This window comes from Brassica napus, chromosome A8 (assembly GCF_020379485.1).
Source record: "Brassica napus cultivar Da-Ae chromosome A8, Da-Ae, whole genome shotgun sequence".
Taxonomy (NCBI): domain Eukaryota; kingdom Viridiplantae; phylum Streptophyta; class Magnoliopsida; order Brassicales; family Brassicaceae; genus Brassica; species Brassica napus.
In genome coordinates, this window is record NC_063441.1 from 16,032,238 (window position 1) to 16,043,486 (window position 11,249).

General features: G+C 36.4%; 2 protein-coding genes across 2 annotated transcripts; one reads left to right on the forward strand and one right to left on the reverse strand.

Annotated features, from left to right (window-relative positions):
* Positions 1-1,342: 1,342 nt before the first annotated feature.
* On the forward strand, positions 1,343-6,516 carry LOC106361295 (aconitate hydratase 1). Its single transcript, XM_013801023.3, has 20 exons — positions 1,343-1,526; positions 1,630-1,734; positions 1,814-1,974; positions 2,315-2,407; positions 2,492-2,677; positions 2,789-2,950; positions 3,082-3,226; positions 3,337-3,479; positions 3,560-3,616; positions 3,711-3,790; positions 3,867-3,942; positions 4,185-4,370; positions 4,467-4,534; positions 4,611-4,729; positions 4,813-4,934; positions 5,029-5,127; positions 5,224-5,703; positions 5,802-5,900; positions 5,983-6,225; positions 6,311-6,516. The coding sequence occupies exons 1-20, from the start codon at positions 1,523-1,525 to the stop codon at positions 6,377-6,379; spliced, it is 2,697 nt and encodes an 898-aa protein (XP_013656477.2). The 5' UTR covers positions 1,343-1,522; the 3' UTR covers positions 6,380-6,516.
* A 93-nt stretch (positions 6,517-6,609) lies between these two features.
* On the reverse strand, positions 6,610-11,215 carry LOC106361298 (probable prolyl 4-hydroxylase 8). Its single transcript, XM_013801025.3, has 7 exons — positions 9,875-11,215; positions 9,708-9,798; positions 7,734-7,831; positions 7,564-7,661; positions 7,292-7,421; positions 7,015-7,202; positions 6,610-6,946 (listed from the first exon to the last, which is right to left on the reverse strand). The coding sequence occupies exons 1-7, from the start codon at positions 10,072-10,074 to the stop codon at positions 6,873-6,875; spliced, it is 879 nt and encodes a 292-aa protein (XP_013656479.2). The 5' UTR covers positions 10,075-11,215; the 3' UTR covers positions 6,610-6,872.
* Positions 11,216-11,249: the final 34 nt, after the last annotated feature.

Here is an 11,249-nt window from a genome sequence, read left to right on the forward strand (position 1 = left end):
ACTTTTTTTTACACTTTTCGGTTAAGAAACGGCTTTTAGGGCATGATTATTAGAGGTTCTTGCTCTTGGGTTCTTAATACACATATATTTGTATGTATATATATTATATATGTGTATATAATTGCAGGCTAAGGATTTTACAGAAACTCAAACCGAAAGTTCCTTAAATACAAATATATGTGTATTAAGGACCCAGAGCAGGGACCCCCAATAATCATGCCCTTATATCTCTTATTTAAGAGACAACCCTTATTTTTCTTTAGTTAAAATTTAAGAAAAGTTAAGAACCGTTTCTTATCCGAACCTAAGAACTTCAATTAAGAAACTGAGGTTAATGGTGAACAGTTGTAAGTGATATAAATTAAGATATAATAAAATTGAATAGTTTTCAACATAGATGAGTGAAAGTAATTAATCATGATATTCTTGGATTTAGGATTTGGTAACATATGTTATAGTATTGTATGTATTTTTAGAGTTTGATTTTGGAAAGATTAAATGTTTTTTTGAAAAATTAATTTTTTACCTATATGTGTTGATTGATGTGTATAGTAAACACTTTTTAAGTTTAATTTGGTTTTATGAAGTGTTTAGTTAATTAATTTAGTGTAGATATTATGTTTAGGGTCTAGACGACTAATATATATATTTATTTTAAGGTAAGAAAAATATTTGATTTTAGTGTATAGATATTAGTTGTTATTTTTTGAAATTTGACATTTATATTATTTTTGTTATATTATTTGATGAATATAATATATAGTTTATATATAATATTACTAAATCTCATCAAAAATATATTAAGTTTTAAGGAAATATAAAGATAATTCCATTGTGAATATAAAACAAACAATATAATAGGTTCTTACTTATATAAAATATGTATACATATAAATTATTAATTTATAATTATAATGAGACCATATATTAACATATAATTTTCTAAAAAATCTTATCTTATTATTTTATTGATTTGTATCAAATTTTGAATCGACCTAAATTAGAACCGGCAAAATTTATTAGTTTGTAAAGTTTATTAATTTATCGAATATTAATTTATAGAGATTCTACTGTAGATCAAAGAAGAACTGACGAAGACAACTAATATACGTTAGTGCGATATGTGAAAATTATTGACCAAGAAGTTGCATGAAACTCTATCCAAGTTATTCCAAACTTAAAAAAGGAAAAGTTATTCGATGCATGATGAACTTTTTTTTTTTTTTTGGGTCATGGACTCATGGCACATGTGCAAGGTGGAAGGATCAGGAGCTCCGAATATTCAGTAAAAAAAGTAAAATAATTAATTAAATTATTATTCATTTGATGCAAAAAAAAAAAAAACAGTGAATATTCAGGAAAAAAAAATCAAAGCAGCCATCACTTCTGAAGAGAAGAGCCCCCACACGCATATTTTCAGATATTTTTTTTTATTCCTACATATAAAAATCTTTATCGTCGTCTTCCGATTCATCGCATCGCCAACTCCGCAAACTCAGATCTCTGATTTGCTTCTTCATCCATGGGTACCTACCTGCTCTCTCCAGTTCTGTCTATGATCCAAAACGATTCATTATTTGGCTTTGTTATTTTATTTGATTTGTTTGTCTCGATCCGATGCGTTTTCAGCTTCCGAGAATCCTTTCCGCAGCATACTGAAGACGCTAGAGAAGCCCGACGGTGGCGAATTCGGAAACTACTACAGCTTGCCAGCTCTGAACGATCCGAGGATCGGTGAGTGTTCGCTTCCATCTGATGATCGTTAGCTAGGAACAAAAATAGTCAGAGATTCATTTTGTTGTGGATGATGCAGATAAGCTCCCTTATTCGATTAGGATACTTCTCGAATCAGCGATACGTAACTGTGATGAGTTTCAAGTTAAGAGCAAAGATGTTGAGAAGATTCTTGATTGGGAGAATACTTCTCCCAAACAAGTTGAGATTCCGTTTAAACCTGCTCGTGTGCTTCTTCAGGTATAGGCAGGCTAAGATAAGGCACATGATTGAGAATTGTTTGATCGTTATAAGAGGCCAAACATAATCAACTTGACTTCGGGATATCGATTACTTGTTGAACCCTGTGAATTGCGGAAATAGTGCTATACACGTTCTTGTTGAGATAATAAGTTTGTTGAAACCTGTGATTTGCTTGTATTAGCATATATTAAGAAATGCTATATATTGATTATATACATTTATTTTGTAATGGTTTCAAACCCCATAAATCTCAGAGCTGCATTTTTTTATGAGATAAAAGTTTGTGATTTCCGGAAATAGATTGATTTTAAAGTCATTTTTTTCTGTTTGTTTTCAGGACTTTACTGGTGTCCCTGCAGTTGTTGATCTTGCTTGCATGAGAGATGCTATGAATAATCTCGGTGGGGATTCTAATAAGATCAATCCCCTGGTTAGTTTCCTCCCGCTGCTTACTGAGATTGGTTGATACCATGTGTTCGTGTGGTGTGCCACAAGGTTTGTTTTATACATGCAGGTCCCTGTAGATCTTGTCATTGACCACTCGGTTCAAGTGGACGTGGCGAGATCAGAGAACGCAGTGCAGGCCAACATGGAGCTTGAGTTCCAGCGTAACAACGAAAGATTTGCTTTTCTTAAGTGGGGTTCCAATGCCTTTGACAACATGCTTGTCGTTCCTCCTGGATCTGGAATTGTTCATCAAGTAAGTAATAAGAGTTCTGAAATTAAGTGTTATTTGTTTGGAACGTTGGGAGTCTTTTTGATGTTTATTCAAGATAAATGCCTCACAGTTCTATAATTTTGCGATTTTCAGGTCAACCTAGAGTACCTCGCCAGAGTTGTTTTCAACACAAATGGACTTCTTTACCCAGACAGTGTTGTTGGAACAGACTCTCACACCACTATGATTGATGGACTCGGTGTTGCTGGGTGGGGAGTTGGTGGTATAGAAGCGGAAGCTACCATGCTTGGTCAGGTAAATTGTATGCTCTTTCTGTCAAGTACTCAGAACGAACTGTCTGAAGTCTTTTGCAGTTGAGATTTGAACACTTTACTGATATTTCTTCTATTATAAACTGTAACATGGATATATCTCTTTCTATGCAGCCAATGAGCATGGTCCTGCCTGGTGTTGTGGGTTTCAAGTTAACGGGTAAACTAAGAGATGGAATGACGGCTACTGATTTGGTCTTAACAGTGACTCAGATGCTGAGGAAACATGGAGTAGTTGGAAAGTTTGTTGAATTCTATGGTACATTCATGAAAAACTTGATATCCATATTTGCCATTTTCTTTTACATACACAGTACCTGACTGAGCTGGGCTAACTCACATATGCATCCATTGCTTTTTGCTACACAGGGGAAGGGATGAGAGAATTGTCTTTAGCTGATCGTGCTACAATTGCTAATATGTCTCCCGAGTACGGTGCAACCATGGGATTCTTCCCCGTCGATCATGTGACTTTGCAGTATCTCAAGTTGACAGGCAGGAGCGATGAAACTGTAAGGGTTTACACGCGTCATCTACTTTTTTTTTGTGATTGCGTTTCCATCAGGGTAGTAATTTGTGAATTGAATTTCAGGTATCTATGATAGAGGCGTATTTACGAGCAAACAAGATGTTTGTAGACTACAGTGAGGTAAACCCTGGACTCTGTTACCTCATTTCTTTTGTCTATTTTCATCTATCATAGAGCATAACATATTCTCCACTTGGGGACTTCTTTCTCTCAGCCGGAGAGTAAGACCGTATACTCCGCAAATCTGGAATTGAATCTCGAGGATGTGGAACCTTGTATTTCTGGTCCCAAGAGGTACTAATAGCAAAATTGTTCTACGTAAGTTTTCTAGGATCTATTCTAATTATAACATTTATTCTCTATGCAACAGGCCACATGATCGCGTTCCTTTGAAAGAAATGAAAGCGGACTGGCATTCTTGCTTGGATAATAGAGTAGGATTCAAGGTTAGAATTATTCTTTCTTGTTCACAAGAAATTCTTAATGTGAATGCTTGCAACCCCGAGGGTTTAGTAGGAAATTATAGCCAATCTAGCAAAACTGTTACAGTGGTTTTCTAACAATAGTACTATGTCGAGGTGTTTGAGTCATTAAATTTGTGCAATAGACAACTGTGTCCTGCAACACAACTTAGTCCCAGTATACAAAAATTGTGGTTAGTGATCCTACTTCTCAATGATATTCTCAGGGGTTTGCTGTACCAAAAGAAGCGCAGAGCAAGGCTGTAGAGTTCAACTTTAACGGAACCCCAGCACAGCTTAGACATGGAGATGTTGTTATAGCAGCAATCACCAGTTGCACAAATACCTCAAACCCTAGTGTTATGCTTGGCGCTGCCTTGGTTGCAAAAAAGGCTTGCGAACTAGGACTGGAGGTTCGACTACTGTCCTTTCTAGCCATCTCTTTTGTGTGAACATGTTATGATATCTAATGGAAGTTATACAAGTGTTTGAAATTTCTCCATTGTTAGGTTAAGCCATGGATTAAAACTAGTCTTGCTCCTGGCTCTGGAGTTGTAACAAAGTACTTGGCAAAGAGGTACTGCAATACACCACTGAATGTTTTGTTATATTTCCTCCTGGTATCATGTGGTCCTGAGTTTTGAGACTTGCAGTGGCTTGCAGAAATACTTGAATCAGCTTGGATTCAGTATAGTTGGTTATGGGTGCACCACATGCATCGGAAACTCGGGGGATATCCATGAAGCTGTGGCTTCAGCAATAGTTGATAATGGTAAGTCCTCGAGTAATGACTAAATGCTTATTCACTTGAATTTTCGTAGGTGGAACTAAAAATATTTCTGATCTATGTACAAGACTTGGTGGCATCCGCTGTGTTGTCCGGGAACAGAAACTTTGAGGGACGTGTTCATCCATTAACAAGAGCGAACTATCTAGCTTCCCCTCCGCTTGTTGTAGCCTATGCACTGGCTGGCACTGTATGTTAATGCTTACTCTAAACCCTTACACAACAATTAAGTATTCTTGATAATGTTATGAAGCACTGAATAAATTCCATGAATGTTCTTGCAGGTTGACATTGATTTTGAGACGGAGCCCATTGGAACTGGGAAAGACGGCAAGCAGATATTTTTCAGGGACATATGGCCCTCTAACAAAGAAGTTGCCGAGGTAAATATATTGCGGGCTGCTCGTGCAATACATAAACAATAAGAGATTTTAATAGTTAGAAGGGATGTCAAATTCTCTGTTTCGTTTTTTTTATAGGTTGTGCAAGCCAGTGTCCTTCCTGACATGTTCAAAGCTACATATGAAGCAATCACCAAAGGGAACTCCATGTGGAATGAGCTATCTGTCGCGTCAGGCACACTCTACGAATGGGATCCGAAATCAACTTACATTCACGAGCCACCTTATTTCAAGGGCATGACCATGTCTCCACCAGGTCCTCATGGTGTGAAAGACGCGTACTGTTTGCTCAATTTCGGAGACAGTATCACCACTGATCACATCTCACCAGCTGGAAGCATCCACAAGGACAGTCCCGCGGCAAAATACTTGATGGAACGAGGGGTGGATAGAAGAGACTTCAACTCTTACGGAAGTCGCCGTGGTAACGATGAGATTATGGCGAGAGGCACTTTCGCCAATATCCGTATTGTCAACAAACACTTGAAAGGAGAAGTTGGTCCCAAAACAGTTCACATTCCCAGTGGAGAGAAGCTTTCTGTCTTCGATGCTGCCATGGTATAACATCAACTTCTAGCTCTTTAATCATGAAAAGCTTTGGAAACAGAATAGCATTGTCCTTATCAGATTGTATTTTCTTTTGTGTGTTGTACCAGAAATACAAGAACGAGGGACGTGACACAATCATTTTGGCTGGTGCTGAGTATGGAAGTGGAAGTTCTCGTGATTGGGCTGCTAAGGGTCCAATGCTTCTGGTACGTTCCTGGCTTATATGCTTTTTTCCGTCTTTAACAAACTCAATTTTTTACATGGTTTTAAAATGTATTACAACAACAGGGAGTGAAAGCTGTGATCTCAAAGAGTTTTGAGAGAATCCACCGAAGCAATCTGGTGGGAATGGGAATCATACCATTGTGCTTCAAGACAGGAGAAGATGCCGAGACTCTAGGCTTAACAGGCGAGGAGCTTTACACCATTGAGCTCCCAAGCAATGTCAGTGAGATCAAACCAGGACAAGATGTAACGGTCGTCACAAACAATGGCAAATCTTTCACATGTACACTCCGATTCGACACAGAGGTAAAAAGAATAAGAAAACTCATCTTGATTCCTCTAGCTTTAAAAGAGACGGCGGATGTTAAGTAAGATGGATTTGAAATGGCAGGTGGAGTTGGCTTACTTCAATCACGGAGGTATATTGCAATACGTAATCAGGAATCTGATCAAACAGTAATAAATCTGGTAAGCCACGAGGGGCTTCATGTCAATGTGAACTTTGCTTCATGCTACAGTCACTTGGAACCATTGTCACTTTCACTGTCACAATCGTTTTCTAAATTTGAAATAAAATATGAGCACTCTTTTGTTTTACCAGGAGAAAATGGATCGGTATTATTTATTTATTGTCTATCGAACAATAAGATTGAGGTTTTTTTTTACTATAGTTGATAAGGTAACATCAGCTACATAAGTTTAGCTGCTGCAGAGTTTGAGAGCTTTTAAGAGACGTATCAGTATGAAATTGAAAATGATACACATACTAGTTCATGTTGTTAGTTAGATTTGGTCATGTAAACCTGCAAAAGACGACAGATACATTAAAACAATCAGAGACAATACAAAGTAATCAATACTAAAGTGAGATTAAGAGCGCTTTGACCTTGTGTTTCAAGAAAAAAGAAAAAAAAAGAGAGCTTTAACCTCTTAAAAAGCCATCTTCATTTTATTCAAGCCGTGTACTCGTTAAAGTGAAACCATTTAGTTGATGACCACTTGTTTCCTTTGATCACGGGACAACCACCTGAAATCAACCAGACAACCTTTTGAGATATTTGGTTCAAAGAAAGGCAATCTATCTCTGTTTCTTACCATGCAAGCTTGAAGGGTCTAGCGACGCATCAGGCCTCGCGCTCCAGAAGAGTAAAGCATCTCTTTTCTTTGGTAAAACAGAGAGTCCTTCTCTACCACATTGTGAGAGCTCGTTCCACCACGGGACATCACTTATGTTTCCTTTGGCTGCAGGGAAAACCGTCTCACCGCCTTCTTCAACATCCGAGCTAAGATAGTAGTACAATCAAAGAAAGATTATTACATCTAACGCATTGATGATCATGAGAAAGATTGTGAAACTTTATAGTTAACATACAGATACATGAGTACAGTAGCTATTCGGTTCCCTCCTCTTTTGACATTGTACTCGTCTGAGAAATAATCATGATGAGGCTCATATTTCTGCCCAACTTCGTAATGTAGAACTTGTAGCCCTTCTCCATTTTCTACAGTTACATCACACATTAACTCAACAAGAAGAGTGTCTCCACCAAAATTTAGACTAAGACGACCAACTTCTTTTTGTTCGGTCTGACAATCTAAACCGGTACCAAGTTTTGGAGAACTAAAAGGACAGAGGCTACGTACCTACAGGAATGAAGGTGAAATCTGAGATTCTGTTCTCAATCTCTTCCACTATTTCGTCTTGTCCTCTTTTAAGAAAAGTTCCTGAGCTTGTTCTTACTCTGCACATTATTCGATTTGTAAGATTTAGAATTAAACTTGAAGGAGAAAAATATATCAATGAGTAACAGAACCTGCTGTCTTTGCTTCCTCCAGTTTTCACATCAACCACCTTTGACTTTTTCATGCTAGGTTTCGCGAGGCTAATCAAGTGCTCACATTCTTCATTTGTCTTGCAAAATTTTAAAGAACACACAGAGCCCAAGATCAAAATTACAAACACTTTTAAATGTATTTAGATAGTGTCAAACATGTGTTCCCTATGACTTTTGATTGGAAGAGTAAGAGATCTAAACACAAGGGAAATTTTTAAACTAGTAAGTTAATATTCCATCGCTTGTGTGACAAGAAACATCTTGAATAAGCATATGATGAAGCAAAGTTCTAAACACATGGAAAATTAAACCAAGTTCAGATTTCTTCTCTTGTATGACAAGAAACATATTTAACTATATGAATAAGCATGATGAAGTTAAGTTCTTTATAAATCATATAAGGCCCTGTTCGTTTGTACATCTGGAAGATGCATCCAGATGGTCCATCTAGATGTCTTATCCAGATGTTTCATCTGGGTGTTGTTCGTTTCTTCATTTCGTCCATGTATCCAGATGAGTCATCTGAATGCAACTATGTTCGTTTGCTTTTCATTTTGTAACTTCCATCTCTATCCAAGTGGACTTGTTAATAAAATGAATAAAATATAATTTTTTACGTTTCGGCGGAAAAATAGCATTTTTACGGTTTTGGCCGAAAATATTTTTGCGGTTTTTGAGGAAATATGTGTTTTTCGCGAAAAAGTGCATTTTTATGGTTTTGGAGGAAAAATATGTTTTATTGGTTTGGCGGAAAAATACGTTTTTGCGGTTTGGACGGAAAAAATGTGTTTTGAAGTTTTAGCGGGAAAAGGGTTTTTGACGGGAAATTTCTTTTTTCACGATTTTGGCGGGAAAAGTTTTTTTCGCAATTTTGGCGGGAAAAGCATTTTTGCGGTTTTGGCGGGAAAATACATTTTTTCGGTTTTGGCGGAAAAATGCGTTTTCCGGTTTTGGCGGGAAAATACATTTTTCCGGTTTTGGCGGGAAAATGTGTTTTCCGGTTTTGGCGGGAAAATGTGTTTTCCTGTTTTTGCGGAAAAATGTGTTTTCCTGTTTTTGCGGGAAAATGTGTTTTTCCGGTTTTAGTGGGAAAATGTATTTTCCAATTTTGGCGGGAAAATACGTTTTCTGTTTTTGGCGGGAAAATTTCATTTTCTGGTTTTAGTGGTAAAATTGTATTTTTCAGTTTTGGCGGAAAAATGCGTTTTTCTGGTTTTGGCGGGAATATTCTGTTTTTCGGTTTCGGCGGGAATATTCTGTTTTCCGGTTTTGGCTGGAAAATTCTGTTTTCCGGTTTTGGCGGGAAAATACAATTTTTCGGTTTTGGCGGGAAAATTGTGTTTTCCGGTTTTGGCGAGAAAATGCTTTTTGCGGTTTTGGCCGAAAAATGCTTTTTGGAGTTTTGGCGGGAATTTGCGTTTTTTTTTGTTTTGGCGGGAAAATGCATTTTTTTCGGTTTTGGTCGAAAAGTGCGGTTTTACTGGTTTAGCCGAAAAATGTGTTTTTATGAAAATGTGTGTTTTATGTTTTTTTTTGTGGAAAAACGCATCTTGCGGTTTTGGCGGGAAAGTGTATTTTTTAGTTTTTGCGAGAAAATGCATTTTTTAGTTATAGCGGAAAAATGTATATGCAAAAAAATAAAATTTACAGTTTGAAAATAATATTTTTATTTTAAAAAATCATTTTTGTCACTTATCATTTTGGACTGAACTAGATGCATCTGCATCCAGATGCACCATCAAGACTCACCTTCATTTGGGTGAGTATTTGAGATGAGTTTTTAAAAATTCAGCTGGGTGATCTATATGGATGTAGCATTATAATGCACAAAACGAACATCAATTTGCATCTTCACCCAATCAATTTGCATCTTCACCCAGATGGATCATCCGGGTGTGCAAACGAACAGGGCCTAACAAATCTAAATCACAATTGTAGCAAACATATAATTACCATGAAATTATGATAAAGGAAAGCTCTAGGCTCCCACGAGATAACTTCGACCCAACGGTCACCATTACCATCTTCATTTCCATAGCTCTCCCTGCTTGATAAATTCAAATCTATTACTCAACCAGGAAACGAAGATAACTTGCCAAATAAGCGAAAGAAACCCTAACCTCTCCTCGCTATCCCGTATAATTGTGGTCAAATCAACCGGCCTTGAAGAGTTCCTGCTGGTGTTAGGTAGTGAAAGGATACCGAGACCAAGAAGAATCATGATGAAGAAGAGTAGAAGAATGATAACTGTGAAAGCCTGCGTAGTCGTCGATGAAGATTTACGCGGCTGATGACGGAGGTGATACGGTTTCTTGGCCATTTGAGTTTTATCTATAAGTTTTCAAGAACTGTAGAGAATCTGATATGTCGAAAGATATGTTACAATGAAAACATGTAAACATCCATCATGAACTTATTAACCAGGATATTTATTACTCTGCTTTAGTAGAGAAAATAGGGTAGATCAAAAATTTAATTTTATCAACACATCTCGTCAACTCATTCTCTATATAATCTAAATGGATATTTATATCAAATTTCATGCTAAATATAGTTTGAAAACAAGCTAAGAAAAAAAATTGTAATTTGCAAAGACGGTATCTGTATTTTCAAGAAATTTTAAGAACTGTGGACAAGTGAAATAAACTAGTTAGTTCAATTCAATATTAAAAATTAGTTTCCCTTGGGGATATTTAAGGAGTTAGGCATTTCCTATACTAAGATGAATTATAGATATCTTAAAGTTTCAACCTAATTGCATAGTTTATATTTATAAATTGTTACAGCATATGGATTCTTTTCTTATTTTCTAGCTTTGAGCCACTTGCGGTTAGTTAATTAATTGTTAGAACCTTTATTGTTTGGTATTTCTAGCATACTGTTCAGCTTTCACCAATGTAGTTAAGTGAGGTTACTAATGTCGTCATCGTTTTGTTTTACTCATAGATAAATCCTACATTGGTTTGTTCACGACCATTTTTATTTCAGTGTTCTCATGCAATAAATCTTTAGATGAAAGTTAAACTAGTAGCTGAAATATATTTGATTAAACTTGTCAATTGCTACATTACATATAAGATTGAGACTGGTTAAAAAATAAAAGTAAAGAAAGATAAAGACTGGTTATATTAACACATTATTCATCATATATCTTAGCGAATTAGCCTGCTTATTGTAATTAATTTTTATCCCCCCCCCCCTACACCAAAAAAAAAAAAATTAACCCTACTTAATTGTAATGTTAAGAATGTGAACCAAGTTCACCAACAAAAGAAAATTAAAACAAGCCGAGCTTAATGGTTCTTTTGAGAAAACTACTGTTATTCTGACTTTTTCATGTGTGAAAATTAAAACAAGCCGAGCATAAAAATTCGTTACATCGGTACAGAAAACCGGAATATGAACAAGAAATCTAAACCAACTAAACCGAATCTTGAACTCTTAATAACCATAGACACATGGCTTTCATGTTTCATCCAAAGTTAAAAGAGGGAA

Coding starts and splice junctions, on each gene's coding strand:
- LOC106361295 (XM_013801023.3), top strand. Junction 1,975..2,314: donor CTGCTCGTGTGCTTCTTCAG/GTATAGGCAGGC, acceptor GTTTGTTTTCAG/GACTTTACTGGTGTCCCTGC. Junction 4,371..4,466: donor CTTGCGAACTAGGACTGGAG/GTTCGACTACTG, acceptor CTCCATTGTTAG/GTTAAGCCATGGATTAAAAC.
- LOC106361298 (XM_013801025.3), bottom strand. CDS start 10,074: ATGGCCAAGAAACCGTATCACCTCCGTCATCAGCCGCGTAAATCTTCA. Junction 7,832..9,707: donor TCCTTTATCATAATTTCATG/GTAATTATATGT, acceptor AAATTTTGCAAG/ACAAATGAAGAATGTGAGCA. Junction 7,662..7,733: donor GGAGGAAGCAAAGACAGCAG/GTTCTGTTACTC, acceptor AATAATGTGCAG/AGTAAGAACAAGCTCAGGAA.